At 44.9% G+C, this 27305-nt stretch overlaps 2 protein-coding genes across 8 annotated transcripts; one reads left to right on the top strand and one right to left on the bottom strand.

Moving 5' to 3' along the window:
* The first annotated feature begins 233 nt into the window (after window positions 1-233).
* Window positions 234-3402, top strand: LOC118512591 (engulfment and cell motility protein 1). The gene is made up of 2 exons (XM_036057230.1): window positions 234-383; window positions 447-3402. Exon 2 carries the CDS (start codon window positions 548-550, stop codon window positions 2714-2716), a length of 2169 nt encoding a protein of 722 aa, XP_035913123.1. The 5' UTR covers window positions 234-383; window positions 447-547; the 3' UTR covers window positions 2717-3402.
* Window positions 3403-4534: 1132 nt separating this feature from the next.
* LOC118512585 (villin-like protein quail) lies at window positions 4535-27261 on the bottom strand. Of its 7 annotated transcripts, none has more exons than XM_036057217.1 (7): window positions 25347-25647; window positions 24704-25001; window positions 24331-24498; window positions 7318-7527; window positions 7040-7248; window positions 5122-6961; window positions 4535-5047 (listed from the first exon to the last, which is right to left on the bottom strand). In XM_036057217.1, exons 3-7 carry the CDS (start codon window positions 24370-24372, stop codon window positions 4724-4726), a joined length of 2625 nt encoding a protein of 874 aa, XP_035913110.1. In that variant the 5' UTR covers window positions 24373-24498; window positions 24704-25001; window positions 25347-25647; the 3' UTR covers window positions 4535-4723. The 7 variants fall into 7 exon arrangements, with proteins under 7 accessions (XP_035913110.1, XP_035913113.1, XP_035913114.1 ...); XM_036057220.1 differs by having other exon boundaries at window positions 24331-24486; XM_036057221.1 differs by lacking the exons at window positions 24704-25001; window positions 25347-25647 and adding an exon at window positions 26483-27261 and having other exon boundaries at window positions 24331-24486.
* Window positions 27262-27305: the final 44 nt, after the last annotated feature.

Genomic DNA, 27305 nt, shown 5'->3' with positions numbered 1-27305 from the left:
GCTTTGTCCAGGTTCGGGAGGTCGCATGCCCAATGTGCTCCGAAATTGCTCCGAATTTCCCACAACAAAAATAGTTTATACATTTTAAGGTTGGTTTAGGAATTTTGCAGTGAAATGCAGTGTCTCATTCTGTCGTAAGGTTGATTTATTCAGCAATATTTTTTTTAGAATAATAATTTTTAATCTTATCAATCCTATTGTTTGTAAACTGTCAAACGTGATGACCACTGACACTCCCAGTGTGAACTGTTGTGATTAGCAAAGGGGCTTGATTGGCTTAAAAAAAGTGACACCAAAAGCACCGAATACATGTTCGTATCGCTCGGGAGATAAAGTATCAGGCATTCGCTGCATCACGCCCTTCGAATTTTCCATCCCGTCTGGTAATAGATCCGGCGTATAAAGTGTCACTTTCTCTTAATAAACAGTTTCTCCGTTTTACACAGCTTATTTTCCTTCCGTAAAGCGTCAGCACACCCGCTGCAAAGGGGGGTTCGGTGTGCCAGAAAAGGAAACGGGGTGTGCCAGCCTTCAGCGCAGCAGATAGATGTTGCCGAAACACAGCAAAATGCCAGCGATCAAGGATAGTCACATCGTGAAGATTGCGGTCGAGTACGTGGACAACACGCCACAGATGTACCCGCAGCTGATCGAATTCGACCAGCGGCAACCGCTCAGTGCGATCATACAGAACCTGTGCAGCTCGTGGGGCATACCGGATGCGGAGAGCTACGCCCTGCAGTTCGATGGCATCAACTACGTGACGGAGAAGAACCGGAACGAGGTGAAAAATGGGACGGTGCTGAAGCTGCGCTTTTCACCATCGAAAACGACCAACGACATACTGGAAAAGTTGCGTAGCGGTACCGACGACGAGAAGGTGGCGGAACTGAAGGAACTGCAGGTGCTGAGTGCGGACAACACGTTTGCGTTGGAGTTTATCAAGGAACAAGGATTGCGGCTAATCATCGCGCTGATTGAAGATCAAGAGTGTGAAGAACGCATCCTGAACCTATCGCTCTGCTCGTTCGTCCAGCTGATGGAGCACGGTACGATCTCGTGGGACATTCTCGAACCCTCGTTCATTATGCGCAATGTGGCGTTCATAAACACGCCCTCGAAGCCGGAAATTATTCAATCGGCCTTGTCCATCCTGGAGAACATTGTGCAGAGCAGCAATAAGTATTCGCTGGTGGAGAAAGAAATCCCGCTGGAATCGTTGTTGAAGCTACTGCGCGATGCTACCCGAACGCAGGTGCAGCAGAATGCGATCGCCCTTCTGAATGCGCTGTTCATCAAGGCGGACGATGCGAAGAGACGTTTGCTGGCGGCGACGCTTGGCTCGAAACATTACCGGAGCGTGATTAACAGCGTCATCACGCCCTCGATGGGTGCCGAAATGGCACACCAGCTGTACGTGTTGCAAACGCTCACGCTGGGATTGCTGGAGCAGCGCATGAAAACCGCGATGGACGTGCAGGACCAGGACGCGCAGGAGAAAATAAAGGAACTGCGGCGTATCGCGTTCGAGGCGGACGGTGTCGACCCGATGCCGGACGTAACGGCCCGACGCCAGCACGGTTCCTCCTACTCGAGCCACTACAAGAAGCTGGGCTTCAAGTGTGACATAAATCCGGCGCAGGATTTCTTCGAAACACCGCCCGGAACGCTGGCGCTCGATTGCATGATCTACTTCGCGCGCAACTACACGCAAAGCTACACGAAGGTGGTGCACGAGAACAGCTGCCGGGCGGACGAGCACGAGTGTCCGTTCGGGCGCACCAGCATCGAGCTGGTGAAGGTGCTGTGTGACATTTTCCGCATCGGCGAATCGCCCTCCGAGCAGGGCCAAGAGTTCTATCCCATGTTTTTCACGCACGACCATCCATTCGAGGAGTTTTTCTGCATCTGCATCGTGGTGCTGAACAAAACGTGGAAGGATATGCGCGCCACGACGGAAGATTTCGTAAAGGTGTTCTCGGTCGTACGGGAACAGATTGTGCGGAGCATCGTGGGCCGGCCGGCAAGCTTGGAAGACTTCAAGGCAAAGATACACACGTTCACGTACAACACCATCACGACGCTGCGCCAGCAGGAGCGTACCTCGCGCGAAGAGTGCGAATCGACGGCGTCCGCCATAGTGAGCTTGAAGAAGAAAATCACGCCCGAAATAAGGGCCCTCATCAAGGAGCAGCGGCTCGGGTATCTGATCGTCGGCACACGCTTCTGCAAATACTCGGGCGGTAAGCGCGAACGGGACAAGTATTGGTACGTGCGGCTTTCGCCCAACCACAAGGTAATCCACTACGGTGACTGTGACGAAAAGACGGTCCCGACGCTGGAAGAGCTGTCGAACAAGCTGGCCGTCATCGACATACGCCAAATGCTCGTGGGGAAAGAGTGTCCCCACATGAAGGAGATGCGCTCGAAGAAAGCATCCACACCGCTCGGCTTTTCACTCGTGCCCGAAAGCAGCGAGCAACCGACGCTAGACTTTATCGCACCGGATGAGGCCACCTTTAACTACTGGACGGACGGGATCAACGCACTGCTCGGCCAACCGATGACGAGCAAGCAGCAGGAGGAAGACTTTGAAACGCTGCTTTCGATGGAAATTAAGCTTCGGCTGCTCGACACGGAAGGGGTGGACATTTCCAAGGATCCACCGGCGATTCCGCCCGAGCCGGAAAATTACGACTTTTGCTTCGACAGTTAAGCGCGCGAATGGCGCACGTGGAGAGGTAAAGAGAACAAAAAAAAAAAAAACGAATCTAAACCAAAGTTTTTGTGACACAGCAAAAAACTACACTCAACTCATCGTCAGGCACTAGTAAGTTGTAGTTGGGTGGAAAACTATCCATTATTTGCTTTTAATTCCCTTACAAGATTTTAGCTTTTCTTCCCTTCATTCATATCTTCCATCGCGTATCATCGGGTGTGATCACGCCGTGTTGTAGGGTAATCTGTGCAAAGAGGAGTAAATCAGTTAGCCTAAGTTGTAGCACAGTATCATAGTTTAAAGGAAACCAAATATTCCATGCAATACTTCTTTAATCGGTATTCACTACACCTACTCCTCAAGATGCATCTTCCGGTATATGCTTAAGTGCGAGCGTACTATTTTATTAGCTTTTTCTACTGTGTTTTCTTTTTTCGTTTGGTGGCATTTAGGCTGACAATACATCAACTAAACATTCGCAAACAAGCGTATCGTGTATGAGAGGAGCGGTGTGTGGAGGATAGTGTAAGATGGAGTAACAAACATAAGCAAATAGCCAAAATTATGTAGACTTACCCAACAGTCGGTAAACGAGTGTGGGGAACGTGAAGCAATCCATGCGAGGCGATACTTCTTCCCTCGGATACGGCAAAATAAAAGTATATACACTTTTTTATATCAAAGTTTTTTGTGTCGAGTTTTTATGTTGTAGTGTTTCTTAAGAAGTACGTGTGAGAGGATCTTTAATAAATTGAAGACGGTTAAGAGGTCAGATGGTAGTATTAACGGGACTGGTAATATTGGAGACTTCGAGCTAAAAAGGCAGACGGAGATTTTGCTTTCTGAGCTCTTGCTATTAACTCAGTAGTTTGATAGTCTATTAAACGATCAGTTCAACAAACAATGACGATCTTCCAGAGAATCTGATGTGCCATAATTGCTAGTATACTGTGGGTGTTAAATACACCTTACCTAATAGACTTGCTTGGAATCTGTCCGGTGGCCTAGGCAAATACGTCTTCAAGAAGCAACACCGGTTCTTCAATCCAGACCTGAAGACCGCTTACTCGTACAGTTTAAATTAAGTCATAGAAAGCCCCGAGACCTTTCGAGGTTGTTACTGCTAAGGAAGAAGAAGAAGAAAAAAACTTCCGCCCTTAAGCTACAAGATCGACTTGTCTTATAGCAGAGATATTCTGAAACTAACAGATAGGATCCCGCTTAGTGGCAAGTCAACCACTGGATCAGATCACACGTCCGATCGCAAATCTTGTAGAAGATGGCTCTCGTTGGACGCTGAGCTGTGGGTTTGGAATCCAGGCCATGCTTACCCTCTAGCACTAATCCCCCTGCGAAGGATTTGCGCGTATGTGATACTGACTTGTCTGGGGATCCGATAAATCCGGAGGAGGAGACTTCGGGGTCCATATGCTGGAATTCAAGCCAGATACAGAAGAAAGGACATTTACTTCAGAATCTTTTCCAATGATTGTGTCTTTGAAGTCGTCTAATAAGTTTGACAGTAGAGATGGTGAGATCCTGGCTTATCTACGCTGCTGACATAGACATCATCATCGCATTGAAGTCGCTCAAAAATATCTTGTGGCGCTTCTGAGACATGGACTCTGCCCAAAACTGTCTTAATTCTCTTCGGACTGTCGACTCTTGGACTGTCGGAGGACTGTCGACAACGATGATCATGTCATGCGAAAGACACCAAACTACCGATGAGAAATTCTTTCCGAGACCGTCCACATGGACACAGGAATAGTTGCCTGTTGGCTCTTTTATTAAGCACCTCCAAACGATCTTCAATTCAAATTCCAATCGTCCTTCATAGAAACGTGTACCGTGTAACGTTTATTTTGCCTTCATAAACAAACTTCAGATAAAAAAAAACACATTAAAACAGGATAAACATAACGATAGGGATGTTAAATAAAACTGCACCAGGCCGTGCGCAAAAGGTGTTTTAAAAACCCGGGGATTAGAACTAACAGCAGCTTAAAACAGCTTCTTCTGCTTCTTCAGGTCGACCTGCTTCCACTTGGGCAGGTCCTCAAACTCGCGGTACGTCATGCTGAACACCGTCACAAAGTCGTCGTGCGTCAGATGAATCTCCTTGCGCGTCGGATTGATGCTGGCCGGCAGGTTTGCCGCATCGCCGCGCAGCATGTCGAGCGGGTACTTTTGGTATCGATCGAAATCATCACTACTGCCGTCGTCGCTCCGCACGGACGAGCGGGGCACGGGTATGGGAGCACCGGGAATACCGACCCCATTGGGATATTCGATCGCTGTGCGAAGATTTTCATACAGGACACATGTCTGGGGAGGAAATGAAATGGAAATTATCATGATTAGTACCGACGGCCCACCTAACCCCGAATGTCCTGCCTCACCTCGTAATACTTCTTGTCCCAGCTGTCAAAGAACCCAACGAACGTGATCGGTTCCTCACCCTGACGCACCGTTGCGATCGGCATGGCCGTATCACGCTGCACCGGATGCGACGCGATCAGTTGCTTGGCCAGCTCCCAACACTGGGCCCGCTCTTCGGGCAACGTTTGCTCACCGACCCACACGTACACAATGTTCCCTGCGTCGAGCAGAAACACACTGTCCGGCCTTAGATCTTGCTGCGAAAAGCCAAAGATCTGTCTCAGCGTTGGTTTGCCTTCCTCGAGCAGCTGGCACCGGTACAGCCCGATCACCGAATGGTCCCACGTTTGGGCCACATTCGTCTGTACCGCCGGCACGATAATGTTACCGGCCGCTGTCGTTTTCTTCAGCTGCTTCAGGAACTTTTCGCCCACGGAGTTGAAGAACTCGTCCGTCTCGTTACCCTCCATCACGAGATTGTACTCGCCCAGCTGGGACGCGATCGATTTGGCCATTTCACGCGAATCACCCGTCGAGTATTGACCGCACCAGATCCATACCTCGTTATCGGGCGCCTTAAGGATGTAGCAATCTTCCGGATAGTAGAGCGTCTTGCTTGAAACCTGTACCGCTTTACAGCTGTACGTCGTATTGCCGACCACCTTCAGCACGAAGCTTGTCGGGTACTTGCGAATATTCACGACGCCCTGCTCGAGACTTGGATCCTGTGCATTCAGCACGATCAGAGCACCCTTGAAGATCTGCAGAAAGTGTGGCGGTTCCATGCCCTCCGTTATGCGTACCTGCACAACGTTCCTCTTCAAGTGATCGCACAGATCGTGCAGGAAGGCTTCCCCGATGGTACGGTGCTCGGGTGGAGCGTTCAATCCACACCACAAGTAAACCACATTGCGGATCGAGTTCGGCAGCGACCCATTCGCATTCTCCGTACTGCAAGCGACCTCATAGTGCACCGCGTAACAATGCCCCGAGTAGAACGTTTTGGCGTACTTGTTCGGTATCTCCTTCACCTCATCGATTCCGATCTGGTACACGGTCATATCGCCCGACCCATCATCCATCAGCTGTATCTTGGCCGCCATCCGCGGGCGCTGTATAAGCGTTAGCGCGTCAAACTTTTCCGACAAACCTTTCACCGTGTTTCCGTTAATATCCGCACTGACCCAGCTGGGAAACAGGCTAACGAACTCGGCCGGTTCCAGTCCATCGATCACGCGTGCTACCGGTGTGCTTGCGGGGTATCCCTTCTTGATCACGTACCCTCGCACGTGACGCATCGCTTCAGCACGGTTCTGTTTGTGCGAGCTGCGCCCTATCCAGATCCAGATTGCTTGCGGGAAGTAGTCCACTATGTAGATACTGTCCCGACCGTACAGATCCGTCTGCTCCAGTGTGCCTGTCTTGACGAGCTCCACCCGGAACACTCCATTCACGGTGTCACACTGGTACAGCTTTAGCAGCGTGTCCGCCACGGTCGGTGTGAGTGGCATTGGCTTTACGAAGCGTTTGGCCAGGTTAAGATACCCATTCCACACATCCTTCCGGGCGATGCTCATCGACTGCTCGTAACCATCGTCGACGATGGCGAGCTCGGCTATGGTGTGAAGCTTTTGCAACCGTTCGCCCGTCCGGATGCCAAAGATGCGCTCCACCGAGCCTGTTGAGCGTCCAATCCATACGAACACGATGGCGGACGTTTGGAGGATCATCACCTGGCCACTGTTGAAGCACTGCCAGCTGATCGTCTTCTGCTGGACGCAGCGCTGGGGAGCTGTACCGGAGATTTGATAGAGACGCGGTTCGGTTGGTGTTGACGATGCGTCCGTTCCGGAATGGACACTTGGAAGGGTAAGGGAAAAGTTGAAAGAACTCGTTAATGTTTGAGGACTTTAGGGAAATTTAAAGGCTCAATCTTACAGGATGCCATCGTCCTTGAAGTAGGACAGAAAGCGTATGCCTTCGTGTCCTTGCGTCTCTCGGAACTGAGTGGTTTTGTGATCGAGATGTAGATCGAGCTCGATGATCTTGTACGCAGCCGATTTCGATCGTTCCGAGGTAATGTTGGTGCCGAGCCAGAGGTGAATGTTGCGTTCGATCGTCGCGCCAGGTGTTTTGATTTCGCGACTCTAGGAGAAAAATGGGGATTTTGATAAAGTTTTGTGGATCAGGTGATCAACGAAGGACGATCTACTTACGATTGTGTTCTTATCGCACGCAGTTCCGGTTAGCGATGCGGCATAAACGACGTACGTACACTCGTCGTAGAACGTCCCATACTGATCCTTCGGCAGTGTTTCTACATGATCGTTCTGGATGCGCCAGATGTGGAAGCCGATCGAGCGTGGACTTATCTTCCGGAACGCGGTATCTATTTTGATGTCCTCGTACACCGGACGCTTCTGATCCTGCGGAGTGATATGGGTAGAAGAAAACGATCATTACTACTTCGTGTGATGAGCAACAGCGGCAAAAGCAGATTGTAGGTCACACCAATTTCCAATAGCTGACAATACAAAAATGACTACAATTTTCGTGGTAAACGGTACCAGTGGCACGGTGATTTGGGGGGGCCTCTAGCTTCGGGGCGATGTCGTCAACAGCAAAGCACCGGCAGCGTGTTACGCTTCGCTGGAGAGGAAAATCACCATGGCTTACATATTTTCGGTGTGGTGTTTGACAGACATCACCAAACATTACCACACCCCGACCGACGAGCAGTAACGGGCAAGAACCATTAGAACCGCAGCGAAAGCGACCAAAATCCATCAGCTTGAAGCAGTATAACCGGAGAGCTTACTGTACAGAGGAAGGCCCTAAAGTGAAAAACTCCTCAACTAACCAATGCTACCATGCTTTGAGGTTAATGACTGGAGGAGTTTATGACGGTGTACACGCGATCCGCGGGTGGATTGAACATTCTGTACAACCACAGCCCAACAGCATGTTCACGGTGGATGTTGATGATGATGGTTTGAACAGGGAAGCTCTTGGCTTTTGATGGCACAAGCTGTGTGTCTCGCGGGTTCCAGGTTGAAATGCATTGTGGGAAACTAGTTCGAGACATTTGCGTGTGGAACTAAAGGCGGATTCGTTTAAGATCGTGCGTGTCTATTGTTCTAGAAGGATTCGGTACGCTCATGCTCTGCTACGGAGTGTTCTGAGGTACGAGATCAAATTGCTCGTTTAGTTGGAGATTTCAAGTTGTTGGTCATTGCGTTCGAAATAATGCGTGGTGGCGTTGTTGGTTGCATGACCTAAATCTAGACTTCCTTTGTGTTGTTATTACATCAATGTTGCTCTATTGGGTCTTCCGCCCCATCCATTGTTGTGACAACTGGTCAATAAATCAGTTTTTCAGCTCGTTACAATGTTGCCACAATGCATCAATACTACAGGGTGGGTGAAGCAATCAATTGGAAGTAGGTTTGGTTTTCCTATTCTTATACCGATTCTTGAAAGGGGTATTGTCAAGCTGGCAATTTATAGGAGCAGCGAATTCGATTCACAGTGAATATTTTAACATTATAAGAAGAATGTATAGCATTTATTTGAAGCATCAGTATCCCAAAATGAGCGAAGTAGAATGCCTCTTACAATTTCTTCTCCTTTTTGCAAAAAAAACCTTAACAAGTATTGGGCACCAGGTCCCGATCATCTTGGATCCCCAAAATCCAGGCCAGAGTAGTAGCTAGAGTAGTCTAAAAGTCAAAGAAAATTCTAGACAAGATAGACATTGTTATACAAAAATTATAACTCAAAGCCGTTCTTTTGTAAGCAGAACACAAACCTCAGACTGAGTGGTTCAAGAAGCTTGTAAAATCGTAAATCACGGACGACATAAGCACGACATAAAAAGGTCCCAAACTATTTGCAGCTGCGATTAGTAGAATTTTATGTGCAAATCATAACTGGAGGACTATTTCTCAACCATTCTGTGGTCTAGGTTGAGGATCTACAGTGAAACCACGATCGGAAAATCAATCTCAACCACTTTTTGTGAACTCGATTCACGATCATTTGATCAGTGGGATCTCAAAAGTCGTTCCATACTGAGGATTGCTTAATCACTAAGGCTAGAAAAGTCAAGCTGGAAATTAGAAGGCAATTTATTTGCACGTTAGCAATGGCTAAGGCACTGTAAATCTGTGCCGGGAAAAAATCCCGAACGAAGGATTTGAGCAAAATTTTATCCATTGAATTATCTGTAGTGTTATTGTTGATAGTCCCGTTCAAAGTTATCTGAAGCATAAAGAGAACCTTTAAGGGACTGTCCGGTGGCCGAAATGATAGCGGCACCGGCCTTCACACGGCAGGACCGGGGATCAAATCGCATCGAGACCGCCTCTCCGTACACAGGACTAAATATGCTGCTACGGGTACAATAAGTTCATGGAAAGCCAACAATCCTGGCCTGGCAAAGACTCCTCGAAATAATAGAGCCACCTAAGAAAAGTAGTTAAGGCTCATAGTACACAACATGGATCTGGTCCCACCTCTGGCTTGGATATCCGATTTTTTTATTATTTTTGTCTTACTTTCTATCTTACTTATCTTAAATTACAAATTCTGATCTACTGGATGCCATGATTTATAGTTCAAATCAATCAATCATTTGGATCTATTGGGATAAAAAAAAATCATCTTTTGATGCACCTTAATGGATGTACCATGCTTACATTCTCTATAACTTTAACGGTTGCTTTTCATCTTTTTCCAAACCACCACCATAATTGATGGTTTACCTTTTATTGCACCTCTTTTTTACCTTTCAAATCCACATCCAAACTGCTACAATTTCCCTCAGAAAGGGCCCACCTCACATTCCGTCCAACTTTTATGTAAATTGGTCATCCAACCAATCCATCTGCAAAAGCTTTGTTTCTCGCAATGGATCAGTAGTGTTTATACTACATTTTTTTTGGTTTGGTTCAGGATTTTAATTAGATAGCACCTATTACTGGTACTAAGCGCTGCAAAGAAAGGTTCCATTTATAATCTGTTAGCAAACTCATTTTCACCTAATGGTTTTGGGGGTTTGCGTTACTGGTGCACCACCCAAACGATTAACGATTCGTCTTCCGAACCGGCCCACTTTTAAACGCGTATTAATGACCTTCGCAGGTGGTAATTATGCTACATTTACACCCTTCCAACCAGGCATTTGATGTTGACTGTTGGAATCTCGGAAATTTTACATGGAGCAGAGAAGGTAAGAAAAGAAAAAAATGTGAGGGCTCGCCATGTAGCATGTTCATTTATTCCGCTCGTTGAGGTGGGAACTTGTAACTGTGAAAAGCGCCGTTCACCCTAACCCTGCCGGGCTGGAATCTGTGGCTTACCGAAGGGGAAAATGATGATGGAAGCTGTCACTTCGCTCGGTGACCGATCTGGTTGCACGCACCCCTTCGGTCCACCTTCGGATGCGTTGGTTTGAAAGCGTTGGTGAATGGTTTGCCTTTCCATCAGTCAACCGTTACGCGCCATTATCTTTATGTCCAACAGTGGTGCGAAACGAAGGGATTATGCAAAGTAGCAGCGGGGGCTATGCAGAAACAAAAAATCGCATCGCAATGCATTAGAGAGCGAGCGAGCTAGCAAGGCACCATGGTGCGATCATTGACCGTTCGAAGGTGTACGATCTGCATCTGTATTTGCATGCTCGAGTGTGCAAAGTGCAGTCGATGCAGGTTGCTGCACTCGCGCACTGCCACGATCGAACCTGTCGCTTCCGGATTGTGGGCAGCGTGAGCGAACGACGGGCGTTGGTGGTTGACGAGCAGTTTGCGTTGTTTTACAGCTCCGATTTCTCATCAGCGTACGTGTGGAAAGCAATAAAAGAAGTTGTAACTTTTCCACCGCGAGAAATCGTCATCATGTGACGGGTCGTTTTCCACTTTCGATTGCGGTGATAGATTCACGATGCATATGATATGTGCGGTGGATCATTTAGCGAAAAAGCTTTGATCGTGTTAAGGATAAATTGTTTTCTTTAAGGTTAGATCGACTCTTTTTAGCTTTCCATTGAAAGCGTAAACATAATTTTGTATAATGATGATGATTTTTAATTGGCATAATAGATTTTGGAGGCCAATTAACTTAAATAAGGCTTATTTAAAAATTAAGTTCGGTTTATAGACGTTTACTGGTAATGTTAGTTTATCACATGTTTAGACGAATAGATGTTGGTATAGGACTTTCCCCCTTTTTTTCATAATTTTCCGCATTTTTTTCCCTCATAATTTGGCAATAAAAGTTAAAAGTGCATTTGCAGGCTGATTTTTCCTACGATCACCTTATAACACCGTGATCCTTCCAACTGTCCACCGTATCATGTCTTTGTTGTACAGACTAAATATTATATCGTTATGGGTTGATCTAGAGCAGCTGTGATAAAAGCTGAATACTTGCTCGTACAACGATTTTTTCTTCTCAAAGCTTTAATCCTCTGGAGCTCTGGTTTTTATCGTATTGTGGAATTTGAATCCAGACCGCCTCCTTGTACGCTAGACTAAGCATCCAGAAACGGCTAAAATCAAGTCGCTGGAAGCCAGCAATGGCAAGTTGAGACCTTTCCAGGGCTTAGCATCAAGGAAGAATAAGTAAGAGTATTTGTCTGTAGAGGGAAAAACATCCTGGACAAGATGGAAGTTGTATAAGAATTTCACTCAACAACAATTCGCCGTCCATGTCTGAGACGAAACCAAGACAAGTACACAAAATGAATAGCTTACAGAGTTTATGAAAGATATCTTTCCGACAGAGGACGCATCGTCCTTCGAAACCACTCTGAAATAAGCAGCAATCAAAATTATTATTCGAGAAAACCTTTATCGGAGTATCTTATTACAACAAATTGTGCCCCAAGACAGAGGGCTCAAGCAGAGTTGAAAATAATCGACACCCTTGGCAGAGGTCTCCACGAACTGCCCAAGGATCACCTGGAAAAGGGGTGGCATTGTTTTTGTAATTTTTTTCTTGGATGAAAGGTTCGAGTAAAATTTATTGTATTACATGATCTGTTGTAGATAAATTTTAATAGTCGTCCAAAAATACTCTACCTTTTTAATGCAAATCAAATATACAGTTATTAACATCTAAAATGATACATCTTAAACATTACTGGCTCCACAACCTCAAGAAATCTTGGTTAACCTTTTCTGGCTTCTATTGGTGGACCGGGCGGCATTCGATACCTAGTTCAGCCGTGTGAAGATAAGTACCGCTACCGACTTGTCCATCGGACCGTCCCTAGATCAAATCTTCATTAATCGATATCTCTTCTTCTTCCTTGACACTACAACCTGGAGAGTTCTCGGCCTGCCATTTTTGGCTTTCTGTGACTTAATTTTATCCGTAGTACAGTAGTCAACCCTACGTACGGGGAGGCGGTCTGGATAGGATTTGAACCCCGGTCCTGCCGTGTGAAGACCGGCCTGCCCCAAAGATTCATCGATATAGGTGGCAACAAATGGCAACTCCTTACCAAGTGCTTAAAAAATCGAGAAAATATTCTTCCACACGATAAACGAGTAAAACAACGTAAAGATATGAATTCAAATAATAAATACTTACAGAAAATCTAAATACACCGCCGATACCTTTGAAATGGTAGATCATTTTGTCCTCACGGTAAAATTGTTTAAGCTACTTATCCTTAAACTTTTATCACAGTTTTGTCAAATTTTGGGGAACCTTATTCATCTTTTATGTTATTAATATTTAATTGGATCTGCAAAACTGTAACGTCATATTGCCAATATTTTTAGAGAGAGAGATAGAGACTCAGAAGATGATAAAATATTTTAAGTTTTTTAAACTAAAAAAATCATAGACGTTTTTCGGTATCCCATTTCATGCAGGACTTACTATATAATTAATTAATTAATTACATCTACTCATATCATTGCACTAAAGCTCACGCTTTCTTCATTCAAACATTCAAATCAGAGCATTTCGAACAGGTTTAAGCACCTGGTAATGATGATAAGCCCCGAGTATAATTTTCTTCACACACACTCACACAAATCAACATGATTATCGACAGCCTCGACATGTTTTACATCGATTCTGTCAAAGTGCAATCCTCGACCGAGTGCATGGGCTGATAAATATATTTCTTTTCTGGTTTTTACTTTCTCCACATCAGTTAAATCCACCTAATGCCAATGCGCGGTCCGTTTCGGTTGCTCGAAACATCTCGATGCGCAATGTGTCACATCACACCGGCAGCTCAGTGTGACTGTGCCTGGGTATATGGTAATCCACACCCCCAAAAGCGGTAAGCATAATAACCCTGTGACGCACTCGTAATACGTGGATTTCATGCACCATCATCGCTTCATCGAATTGATGCCTAACAGCAAAACTAAACAACCCCCCAACCCCAGCACATAGTCCACCCCGTTTGGCGTTGAAAAGATTCGCAAAACATGAGCTAAATTATGATCGATCGTAAAGGACGGGTTTGCTTTCCTAGCTTTCCCATTCCGCCCTGGGAGACCCGGGAACCGGAAAACTACCGGTCGGCATGGCTTGGCTATTAAAATTCGCCACAGCAAAGTAAGATCGGAGCGAGACGATTCGACAGTTCCGTCCGTCCGTGTATGTGCATGTAAACCATCATCAACGTCAATTTGTCGGTCAATTTTACTAGACACACCGATCGGCGTAACGAAACGGGCAAATATGCATATATTTTTTGTTCCGGTGTGGTCTGGTTCCACACAGTTCCACACCGATATTAGGGAGTGTAACGATTTCCCGAGCTTTTCCTTCGTGGTGCATTTATACAAAATTATGTTTCGCTCCCTCTCTCCTTCTCTATTTAAAAGGGGAAGTTATCGTAATCGAGAGCAAGCAAATCGTTGTTTGTTGGAGATAGTGCTTGAATGGTATGGTGAGGCCTCCGTGGCCAGCTCCGGGCGGTGAGTCATTAATTAATTTGGCCGTTCAAATGGGGAATGGAGGAGAAAATGATGCGAATGCGAGATGCGTCTAGTTACGCGTGCCGACCAATTTCCCGAACTGCCCCGAAGTGGAGAGTTTTAATTTAATTTATTCGGTGGGTAAATGCTGCAAATGATGGCCAGCTAGCAGTGGAAAGAGTTTGCATTACGCTTGAGGAAAGCCAATTTCTTTCGCAGAAGACATCCAACGAATGGGGTTTATACTTCCTGTTCTTGCACGAACAAAAGAGGCCACCATTTTGCTCTCGATCGCTCTCGATCTTATCAGACGATCACGGTAAGACTCCCTTTTACGTACTTGCTTGCGGCCTTATATTGATCTATTCCACGCCACAAAGATTCTTTCGTTGCTTGCAGATAATCCTGATGGCAGCTTGTACGTTTAACTTCGTTCATGGGTTCTTTTTGCAGCAACTCCCCATCCGCATATTGAGTTTGCAAAACGATGACAGTACAGATGATAAATAAGGGAGGAACCCATCGGTACATCGAATGGAGGGATAAAAACAGAGCACTAGCGCTGCGATAGAATGATAAATGTATGCAAGGAGCTCTGCCTCATAGAAAAACAGCAATGGATCATGAGATCAGATCTCGAAGATAAATCGACAAAATGACGTAAATTAGATGGCAGCAGTGGGGTCGCTTTTTGCTTATGCGTATGATAAAGCTTATAAGAGCTTTTTTAGTTTTCTTAACTGAAAAAGGGAAGATGATTGAGTCAGTTTTAAAATTATATTTTAATAACAAATAAGACGATATAATGACGATTTTCCCTTCTATTATAAACAAGAAGGCCCGAATCCATTACCCTTTATTCCCTCTCATTGTTGCTTGAAGAAATTGGGTTCACCATTAAACCGTACAATAGATATTCATAAAAGTGAGCTAAAATTGCTGCTAAAAGCGACCATCCATCCATCCAGCCAACCAGCAAGCAAGCAGGCAAGCCTTCGGCCAAGAAGTGCCGTATGCCGTAGAAACACATAAATAATGTTACTTTTTCGTTCAAAAAAGAAGTAAAGCAACGGAAGGTACTTTGTGGCGGCGGTGCTTGATAAAGCGTGCAGGAAGATCGGCGTGAGCCACTTCAGCTCGAGTTTTAGGATTAAATTTTTATGATTTCCTTCACTGCAGGCCGTTCGTTGTAGGCGGACGGTACGGAATTGGCGAACATAGAAAGAAGGAAGTGTTTGGAATGTCCACACGACGGAAAGGAGAGGCGCAGAGAAAGGCCAGCACTAACCCTTTTGCCGAAGGCGTAAAAAGAAAAATGTTGTAAAGCGGGGGGCGGCTCATTACGCCGATCCGGGCTTGAAGCGGCTTCAGCGAAAAAAAAAGGGTTTTACCGGTGTTGAATGGGCAGAAAGAAGCCGCTCACGCTCGGTGCAATTTTAATGTGGCCCTGTTTCCTGGTGTCTGGTGAGTGGTTGTGGTACATCATTTGACGATGTGGTTTTGACATGCGTAATGAGAACAATGGTGGTGGTGTGCGTGAGTAGATCATTTACCATTTGGTTAGGTAAATTGTGGATCGGGTGATAGCTCAGATATTGGTGAAATGTTCTCGATTTTTTTTTATTATAATGGGATGGAAATAATTTACTATAAAATTACGTTTGAAATAATATGTTTAATCAATAGTTCTCTGATTTGACAAGGTATATCAGCTAGTTTATCTTAAGAAGTGAAGAAAAGAAATTGAAATGCAAAATCAAATATTTTCTATTTAAATATCAAAATCGTTGCCCTCACGGACTGCCTTCGTCGAGATTAGATCGACAATAAAAAATGTTCATTGTACTAGTCGCAGTCTAAAATAAACTCTTCAATGATCAAGCTCAAGTTTACCATGCATGGGTTTTCAGTTGTTAAGGCAATAGCATCCATTTGTTATGGCACGCTTCTTAGATGAAATGCCAAACAAAGCTAGTTAACACGGAAACGACTTCATATGGTAGGGAAATCAAATACCATTTATTGTAATGTCATAGTAGCCGTTGATATTGTGCACGTCCTTTCAGCGCTCGGGTAAGTGCGTGCAATATCAACGGCTACTATGACAATATCATCTGAAGACATCACAATAAAAGGTGTTTGATTTCCCTATCATCTGAAGCCGTTTCTATATCAACTAGTTTTGTTTGCCATTTCATCTAAGAAGCCTGTCATAAAAATGAGTGCTATTGCCTTATCAACTGAAAACCCCTGTAAGATTGTATAGAATTTAAATCATTAAAATTCACTAGACTCTACTATTCAAAAGCAAGAAATTTTAAGCATATTAGCAGCTTACTGGCGCCACATCTTTACATATTTTTGGGTTTGAAAATAATTTTCATTGTTCAATAAATTTTGATAATATTGATAAATAAACCTATTTAATAAAATTTAATTAGTCAAGCAAATGTTTGAGTAACTTCATAGTTTTTTCAACATTTTATGGGTAAGTTCAGTCATTTTTTTATGACACAAACAAATAAATGAAATCATAAAAAACACTTAAATAAAATAATAAAAAATAATTTAAAATTATCTACTGTTCAACAAACGCAAAAAATAAAGCCCCTGCACAATAAGAGAAGAATAGATAATAAATCAAGAATATACGTACAAAATCTTTCTGATTAATGTCCAGTATCTGCATCTTGCCGCCGTCACCGTTCTCACACTTACAGCAACGAAAAGCTTAGCTTAGAGCACCGCAACCAATTAACCCTAAAACGGTTTTGCACAGGGAGGCACCACCTGCTAAACGAATAATTATCACGATAATGCTGACGAGTTTCCAGCCCGGCCTTTTTCGAGATTGACGAGATGGATGGAAGTAGTTTTCCACGGGAATTCGCACGCTACTGGAGTTGAAGAATATTTTTCGCCAAACTATCACAAATCACACCGAATTGGTCTGCCGCGTGTTTCCAAGCCTGGTTCGCTTCCCTCTTCTCTATCGCTCTATCACTAGAAACATTCCACTTTTCTACCGTTTTTCGCTCGGGACCTTTTTTTCTTGCTGTGTCATACCGAAGCGACTGTTTGGGATTGCTCGCTGTGTTTTGTTACCCCTTTCAAAGGGGGGCGAAAAAAAAATAAAACAATTTTCTTTATCTTTCACCCCGAACCAACCACAAACACTGCAACTGTACGACACAAACCGATTAGTCTAATTGCAAACGAACGACGACGACGACTGCACCACCGGAAAGAAAAGAACCCTTCAGGGTGGGGGGAACACAAAGAAAGAAAACAGAGCGCAAACGTGCACCAAAACAAACGACTCGGGCGCTGCTGCAAGCGACGAACCTTGCGCATCGAGCGACGGTACCGGAATGAACCAAATCACGGTGCGCCACGCACGACCATGGTTGTTACGGTTGTTGCCTGGTGGCTGCCCCGAAGAAGCACGGGTTCGGGTCCGAGAAATCCGCTGGGTCTTTCTCTCTCTCTCTCTCGCTCTCTAGCTCACTATCTCTGCATGGCTCTTACCGCGGCTCAGCACGGCGACCGTGGAAATGTTCTTCGGTACGGTCAGTTCGTGTAAAACAGATCGGCGATTCGGTAGCGCAGATTTCCGGTGCAACTTTTCTTTTTTTTTTTGGTCGGACATACAAACTAGCCGTATCCGTTTTGCGATTTGGCGCTGCGAGCCATGGGGACGCCGTTCTTTACGATCGTATCCCTCGGAAGCGGAGAGGCATTCCCCGAAGGAGGGTTTTAAGCAATTTTCATGGCCAGTTGGTTGTGCTGGGGTTGAAACATTCCTTTGATGTTGCCCGCGATAAGGGAGACAAATGTCAAATGATAAGGGGTTTATTATGATAATGACTCGAGGGGCTTTGTTTAAACGCTTCAATCATCGAGAGCTTCGCCGGGGTGGGTTGCCTTCGGGTTGGGGGATTCCCCCGTTTGGTGGGGAAGATTAATTTGCTCCTTTGTATCCGCAATTGTGACAGTTAGCGCTAGAAGCGTTTCTAGTTCTTCGTTTAATGAGAGCATTTTATGAAGGAGATTATTAAGCAATTATGCTAATATGTTGAGAATGAACCAAAGTATCGTGCTTCGGAGTTTAACTTGAAACATTAAAGTTGGTGGTTCAATTCTGATCTGGATTAGGGCCACCATCGTGAGGACAGACTATAGGAGACTCACAGTGAAATATTATCTATTAATAATCAATCATTACGAGCACGATCGGTTTCATCTGGACGTATCTAGAGCCCGCTCCAGATAAATCTCCTGGTAGATCCCTTGAACAACATTAGCTCACATAACCGCACCACGGCACGGAACACACGACAATCCGCTTAAGACACAGAGTTCCTTTCTCTTGGTTGTCTACCTGGACAAAACCAAAACCAAGCGAAGGTTCCCGGTTCCAGGGTACGGGATTGCCTTCCCCAATTCTTCACCTCCAGTCCACACATCTCTCTGATGGCTTTTCTCGCCTCCCATCGAAGGTTTTAATCTCCGCCTCTCAAAGCTGTTTGTCGAAATTGATTGAGTAATGAACCGTAAATAATTCGATTTGATCGTTTTGGTTCGGTACCTTCGCGGTGTGACGTGCAGTTGCGTTCGGGATGTCCGGGAGAGCTATTACCTCGAGTCGTACATACTTCTACCATTCTTTTACGGTTTCGTGATCACGTGTACGGTACGGCAGATCGAGCTTTTGATCGAGCATTAAGGCGAAAGAAATGATAGTTTAATCGGGCAACACTCACGCACAGCACAATTGAAGGGAAGGAAAAGTGGCTTTACTACCCTCCCCCCTTACTGTTTCTCTTCCCCTAGGAGGGGGCAAAATCGTCGCCATCAAGAAGCGCCACACAATGCCAGCAAAAAAAGGCGAGAAGAAAGCAAGCACAATAGCCGACCTAAAGTCGATCATTCTTGTACCAGTTCATTGAACCGGTAAATTACACGACACGAGCGCATCGTAGGCCAAGCCAATGTGAGCAGAGGGAAAACGCTGTAGAATGCATTCGTGGCCACTTCCTGGATCGAGACGGCTCACAGCACCACGAGCCACCACTCTTCGCTGGCGATGCGTGTCAACGGGTGTCGTTTGTTTAGTGGCGGCAATTTTCTTCCGATTGTTTGTACACGCTTGTCGGGATCGCCGCTTGGCGAAATGTTGTTCCCCTTCTTTATTCCCCATGGTAGAAAGAAAATTTACGAACAATAAAACGAGCCCACCGAGAACCATTCAGATAATTCATCCCCGATCGCTCCGGGTTTATCGTGTTTGTTTAAGGGCGGTTGTAAAGCAAGCACCGAGGAAACCAACTTCAAAGCGTATTACGATTGGCAATGTGTAGCGAATGCGACAAAAGGGAGGCAAATTTAGCTTAAACCCCCCCTACTATGTGTGTGCTTGAAGTTGTTTTTCTCTTTACAATAGGGCAGCATATTGAAGGGAGCAACAATTTACTTTAGCACTTTCTTGTGATGATCGGCTAGAGAAAAGGGGCCACACGCCGGAATAGAAAATGGGTTGTGTGTACATGTGTTTGAATAGAAACAGCAACAAAAAGGGGAGTTAATTGTAATGATTGTTGGAAAGGAAAAAAACTGTGCAGAGACAATGTTTAGCGGCAAACATGTGCATAGGTGTGGCAGAGAAACTTGTTTTACTTAAGAGCAGAACTAATCATTCATTAATAATACACCGGTCGCATATGTATAGGGTGTCGTAAGTGTGGTGTTTTTGCTTATAAAATAACTGCACTTGGCGTTTGCATAACATAATGGGATTTTTAATAAGATTGCAGGTTATTACCGATTACTCCGGAGGTGTACTGAGTAGGCACTATCCATTTTTATTTAGACAGGTTTCGCATCCCACCAGAACCTTCAAGAATATTCAATTGTCATTCTAGATGTGATAGGTAGATCTTGCTCTTTTACTATAAATACTTCTAAGTGTTTTCCTACTGAGCCAAGAAATCACAAATCTGCTAGCATCGAATCTACTAGCTTATACCAGTATTAAGTGCAGGTAGGGTTACTCAGAGTGACTTGCTCTAATAGATCTTCATTTAGATAGGCGATGATCTATGGTTGCACACAGCTATACACTGGTAAGTTCTTAGAATCCAGAAAGATTTTCACCTCCGAAACACTCGGAATTTCTCTTGAAACTCGACTTGAACAACAGACCGAGGAGCGTAAGGAGTTTCATTCAATTTTTCCAGAACAGAACAGATCAGGAGTTTTATCCCTGAGCAAATTAAAGATGAACAAAGTGAGTCTTTTCTTGTTGCACAACATCTTCTCTCTTCGGAATAAATCTAGATCTTCTCTCCTCAGTCATCCAAATGTGTAGCAGGACTCTTCTAGCTTAAAATAAATTTACAAAAAAGTCAAGGCTTTTTTGGCCTGGTAGTTCAGGCGTTGTGCAAGATCGATCCAATAAGACATTTGCCCGAACGGTGATAAATATCCTGGATAAGATGAGAAAAGCTATCGTCTACGTCGGAGACACAGCCGTTCATGTGACAAAGCGCTGTGAAAAATATCTTTACTGCCTGTCCATCATACAGACATCGTAACTGACCTCTGTTAAGTGACCGAATCGGGGGCGGTCTGGTGGTAGATGTGACCGTTCTTCACACGGAAGGACTGAAGTTCTAATCTCATCTGGGAGATGGAGACTGGAGTTATAATCATCCCCCCCCCCCCCCTATAGTGAGGGGGACTTTATCTAATGGGCATGTAGGGTCAGAGCTAGAGACCGATTGCCAATGTCTTAGCTGGGAACTGCCGAAAAACTCTTCTGGGAATGGTAGACAATATTATATCTCATTCTTGTTATTTTCTGAAGTCATTATTTCATTATCATCCGAAAAGAGTGAAGAGCGAGTAGAGTGTTAAGAGCTGAATTATGTTGATTTGACGTTCCACCATCTTTGGCAATATAGCTTCGATAGGTCTCGGCCTGCCATTTCTGGCCTTCTGTGACATGGTTTTACCTGTCGCTGGCGGATGGGATGGGATTTAATAACCGGTAACCGAGATACCAGCAATTATCTAATCAACCACATATCTTTTAAATAAAATTTCGCAGGGAACTACTTTTTTACAGAAGTTTGAAACCTCAAAATTAGGTTAGGGTAATAATTCTTTCCAAATTTAAATAACATAAATAACAGAGGTCTCATCTGTTTGATGTACTACAAGCCTGAACACTGCACAGAAGACTTCGACATCATTCTATCGCTCCAGCGTTTCCTCGCACAGTCGGCTGCAGTCCTCAAACCACATAAATTGTATCGCTCGAAATTAATTATTAGCATTAGTCACGCTGTTGCAAGCAGAACACTCTGTTTTTGTGCTTCTTTTCGGAACAGTAGCATTGACTGGCAAACACTCCAATTATCGTATGACGAATCGTGTGGACGCGTTCTTCGGCAGACTCGCAGCAGAGGACACCCCGTCGCCGTCTAGCATAGTGAGTGTTGCTTAATGGCTGTTCCGAGAACGACCAATGGTTAGAAATCTCTCATCTATTTCCCTTGAGCGAAAAGATCAAAATTTTAAATCATCGACACCGAAACAAACAAGCGAACAAGCTGCTTCTTCTCTCACGATTTTCCACGCCGCCTGGTTTATCGTTGTTGAACGGTTGGCCAAAAGAAAAGGAATGTGTTCACGAATTCGATTTTGGGAGTGTATGGCCTGTCAACACATCACGTGTATGATCATCGTACACGATTTTGGACGGTGTGCTTCCCTAGCCGTACAGGTATGTCACACATTCCCAGCCCACAGTGGAGGTTTTGCCTTTTATTATGGTTAAGCGGCACCGGCTTTGACCTTTACGTTTCTTTTCGTTTGTGCAGTTTTCCTAGCGCGAGCCGGTGCCGGTTGGGGGGGGGGGAGGAATCCCACAACAGCACGAAATCCCCCTTACAGTGCAGCAGGTATGTGACTGCAAACGATAAACATAAAGCACCCTTCACAGTGAGCATTGGGTGCGCCGCGGAGTGCACTCGGGGTGAGCTTTCCATCCAGCGCGGTACGTGGTTTCGTGAAATTGGTTTTCGCTTTGCTGTGGGTTGCTAGCTTTGCCAGCTCACAGGGTGAAAAGCATCTGCCCATATGGATGGGTTTCGATCATTTTTGCGCAACGTCGATCGGTACGATCGAGACCGACAAGATGGGAGAAGGTTGTGCCTGGCTAATGATCGATTAGATTATAGGGGTAGGAAATGAGCGAAAAGGGCGAAATGGGGTACGATCGTGCTTTTCCGCAAGGTTTGGCATTATTGCATTACATTTGACATTCAGGCGAGCCTGAAGAAGTGATCAACGAAGGGTTGCCCTGCCGATGGTTGAGTGAATGATCAGACGAAGAGGCTCGATGAAGCCAATGTAGAAACAGTTCTGCCAGGTTTAACGCTCATCTACAGCCTATAAACGGTAGATTCCACCGATGGACATGAATCATTCATTTGTTACGGCCATCCGCTCTTTCATCTTTTGTTGTCACCCACCGCCGAAAAAAACAACCCCTACCGATTATTATTATGACGGCCTATTCCCGTGTCGGCCACATTTTGCTCGGCGTTCTGGGAGGAATATTTTCCCATCCAACATTCAACCAACCGAGCCACGCGATATTTCCCCACGCCGGGCACAATAAGCCCATGGGGTTTTGGGGGGGGGGGGGGGGGGGGTGATTCTGTTTCGTTGTCGTTGATCTTCCTCCTCTTCCGATTCGCTTTGTGGTGTGGAGAGCTTTCAGCGTATTTTTCTGGTCTATGTTTGCCGTTCGAAACGGCGAGAACGAACGGTTTGGGCGAAATGAAAGTACCAGCGGGGTAGAACGGGAAGTAGAACGATGTCACCGGAAGTTTGGCGCAGTAAAGTGCGATAGTGGTGCTCGGTTGGGCGGGTGATGAATAGGCGTCTAAATAATGGTAATTTATGGTTCAGCTGGTGACTGGCTCGAGTCGGCTGGTACGTTTTCACAGCAGGTTAAAAATTCATAATAACTTGTTGGAAGCTACATTCAAAATGTGATGCCCCACAGCTGATTGTTTGGGCAACTGTTAAACCTAGCCTTTCAGAACTATAATGAGCTCTATTTGATCGCTCATATAATTTGTGGAACTGTACTATAAATGGCGATGGAAATGCTTCATGCAAATGAGAATAACTTTAGAAGAATTTATGTACTTTAATGGCTAAATACAAGCGCACTTTGACTCAAAGCATCTGGCAAGGAATCTTTAGAATGTTACTTGGAGTTGTGAGGAGCTTCCTAGGAATGTCTTATGTGATCTGAATCGTTTAAGCTGAATCTCCAGCTTAGAAGACAGAGATACATCTTCAGGCATAAATTTGGCCACCTTAGCGGTGGAGAAATGTTGCAGCAGTTCAGAATATCTAGGGAAGCTACTGGTTGGATTTAACAGGTAAGAGCTAAAGCTTAGAAGTTTAAACTTGCGAGCCACCAACTATTCAAGCTCTTGGTGGGATTTCCTCCAAACTCAACCCTTAGAGAACTAATACACATACAGCAAAAAATTACATGAAATACCTTTTGAACAAAACAATGAATTAATAATAAAATAGTTTTCAGGTGGGGGCCAAAAACGACGACAGTCTTCCTACGGCAGGACTGGAGTTCAAATCCCACCGCGACCGTTCCCTCGTAGTGAGGACTGACTATTCAACTAGGTGGTGTCATTAAGTCAAGTAAGCCAGAAATGGCAGGCATGACCCTAAGAGGTCGTTAGGCCAAAAAGAGAAAAAGAGAGAGAGAGAGAAAGAGAGAACTTACTGCTTCTGCTTCTGGCAGTTATTTCTTAGGAGCTATTTAAACCCAAACATTCTAGGTCTCATGCACGTACTGGAAAAAATCTACACGTAAACATTTTTGGAAATAATTGCAAAAAAGCTCAAATTTCTATAACGCTTAAATTTGCTTTAAAAGGGTAAAGATTTGGATGGGTAGGAAGAAGCTGTTTTTGGTGGGATCGTATGGCGGTTGTCTGCCATCAGCCAGTCACATTCTACTCTTTAGGAAACCATTGCAAATGTAGAGCAAAATCCACCATCGATCATACACACGAAAACTGATGTCTGAAAACACTTAAGATAGAGTTTTACTTCATCTGCCACTTAGTATGCAAGGTTTAGTTGAACAATACGTCCACAATTAGTTTAGCACATTAAATTGTTTTCAAAAGAGGATAGCTTTTCAGAGAGAATACTACTCTACACTACTGTACATACCTGAAATGTAGCGGTGTTTATCATTTTCGATTCGTAATACATCGAAGATTCCTGCTTTTTGTTTCACTTTACTATTCAACTGCAATCCACTAGATCGTAATCCACACGATCATTGCCAGCGGCGTTTTCTCTGACGAATTTACAATTTCCAACTATCTAGATTTGTTGCTTCCGGATTAAAATTTAATCATTTATCGAACAACATAAAAACGAAACGCAAACAAAAAAAAAAAAACCCACTCAACTCAAATAGCGCCAAAACCAACCACTTCCTCCCAGGCAATCAGCATAACGATCGTTTCGCGATCGTTAATCAATGGCCAGAAGTGAAGGCGCACGTTACGACGAATCCGTTTAGCCTAATCTTTCTAACCTTCCCCAAAACAGCACCGAGCGTCACAGATCGTCGACCGTCGGGGAGCAAATTTCACTTTCAACTAATCGCCTGAAAACTGTCACGCACGATCCACGCCGTTCGTGGTACGGGAAAAACCTGGCCAGTACGAGGGCCCCAACACGGTCGCAACGTTCTATTCGCGCACAAGCGTGTGTGTTTGTGTGTGTGTGTGGTTGTTGGCGAGGGTTGTTAACTTCAAGGCAAATTAGCCGCATTGCCTACACCCGCGCTAACCCGGAACGCGTGAGGGGATGTGGGGTGAGGAACTGGGTCTCTGGGAAGGGAGGGAGTTATTGTTGGGTTGCATTTGGGTCCGTCCATCACCAGGGAAGCCACCGAGGGTAGCACCGAGCCCGGGCAAGGGAAGTTCTTTATTTTGCCGTACGGACGGAAAGTAACTGGGCTTGGCCATCGGGTACGGGTGAACCTGCGGTGTGGTCCGGGCTCGCTGGCGGACTCTGGCGGTTCGGTTCGGCAAGAGATGACAACGGGAGGCAAACGGAACAATAGAGTAGATATGACCGTGGTGGATTCGGAAAAGCGCACACACACACACCCGACACTGCCCCCGGGGGTTGGCCGTGGTTAATGTTGGTCTGGTTTTGTTTGTTTATTGTACCAGCTGTGCTGCCGTTTACAGCACGTCGAGAGGAACTAAGCTTTAGGTTTCACTAAGCAGTAATACATTAATCTTCCCGGGCGTACTAACTGTCACACTAAATTTATCAAACACTTCTTTTCCTGCTGTCACTACTAACGAGTTGCACAAAAAAAAAAAACACACTGATGGGAATAGTTATAAAACTTCTAAGCATTCCATATTATATCCGCTTTCTATCCTTTATTTTGTAATCCTCTAGTTGAAAGAATCTATTGCCGGTTAAGGTTTGTATTAAAAATTCAAATTCCACCTAGGGCCAAAGGACGTAACCTGCTACTGACAGGTGATAACTGCATGGTAGAAAATTTAACTACCCCAAATTTGAAAGAGCCTTCTACAAAAATAATTCCATTTGGCCTAAAGGAAAGTTACATGAAAATTTGGTGCTAGGCTTTATAACCTGATAGGCAATGACGACTATCTAAAAGCTTTCTAGAATTATTGATACGACGTAGTTTTAACTGAATTGGTGAAGAAAAAAAATCAGAAATTTCTGCTACCAAAACGAACAGTTGCCACTACGCCCAGACTACCGAATGATCTTCCGAAAGAGGTATGGCTAATCATTATTTTGATCATTTCTGGGATCAGTTGGAATGATTATGGTCACAGGCAAGGGCGGTGAGTTTTATATGATAATTACGGCCATATTCTTCTCTGTGTAGCTCCGACTGCCTCGTCGAAGTACTACGAAGAGAAAAACTTCAGGCATAAAGCCAGATTATCCTCGTACAATTTATTATCACTTTTCACTGTTGAAGGTGTTATTTTACACATTTTATTGTGGTTAAAAATGATTCATTTCTAGCTACTTGGTTTAAAAACTCAATTCGTCTCGCCGAAAGTGTGGAGCCCACGAAAACATTTAGCGCTTAAACAGTTTCTTTATAATTATTTCTAGCACTGTACTAGCACCAGTTTACCACACAAACGAGCGTTCTATTCCACTATAGCGTAGGCGCGACCTTTTTAACCATCACATCACGGTGTAGATCGAATCGAATTGAATCGATCATCAAATAATCGATTAACGTGTGACAAAAGACTTTTTTTCCTGTAATCGTTTACAGCAGATCTTCTCCTAAATGTTTCACCTGAAACGGAAATCAAAAACTCGCACAAACTGCACCGAAAAACACTCGCACGATCGCACGTCGAGATCTGCCCAGGTACTAACTGCATGATAATATGATTAGCGAGCATTGAGCTTGCAAGAAACCGTTGACTTGGAAGCAAGAAGCAACAAAAAAGCCCACCCAGCTCTGGAATCGTAGCGTAAATGCGGTACGAAAGTGAGTATTTCGTTCTGGTTTTTTATCCCCATCCATACCGGCGGCGGTGATCGCTTCTTTTTCTCCGCAAACATTTACGCGCCTCGCTGAGTGTCCATTTGTTCGATCCGTGCTGCCAATCGGCGATGCGCTTTTTATCACTGGCATGCGTCGTTCCCTGCGGCGTTCGGAGGGTTGTTGTGCCTCCCTTGCTTCCACCCTCCTCCAACGCATGCTGTACACACATTTATCACATTCCATATGCATAACACGGGCGGGCGGGTTTCAAGCCGTCTGCGAATTGGCACCTGCGTGCTTACCGGACCATGGCTCCGGTGCTATTTGCGTACCGGCGAATATCCGCGAATGGGTGAGATTGTTTTTTTTTCTTCTTCGCTCTGAATCGGCCGTGTGGGTCTTCAGCATGGTCGAGGGGTTGATTTTGATGTTTCATTTAAAGCCTACGATCGTTTTGCTGGACCTGGGATCCTCACCATGTGGAAGAGAGCATTTGTTACGACAGATATTTAGCTTCCCTTTTTGCCATCCAAAATTAACATGACGATAGGCGTTAATTACTAAAGTTTGCGACAGCGCTGATGTTTCCGAAACACGGGACAATTTTCCATTACAATGTGGCAAGGTC

The sequence above is a fragment of the Anopheles stephensi genome, chromosome 3, assembly GCF_013141755.1.
Source record: "Anopheles stephensi strain Indian chromosome 3, UCI_ANSTEP_V1.0, whole genome shotgun sequence".
NCBI lineage: Eukaryota > Metazoa > Arthropoda > Insecta > Diptera > Culicidae > Anopheles > Anopheles stephensi.
The sequence above is the reverse complement of the archived record's forward strand: the minus strand, read 5'-3'. Positions and strand labels throughout refer to the sequence as shown.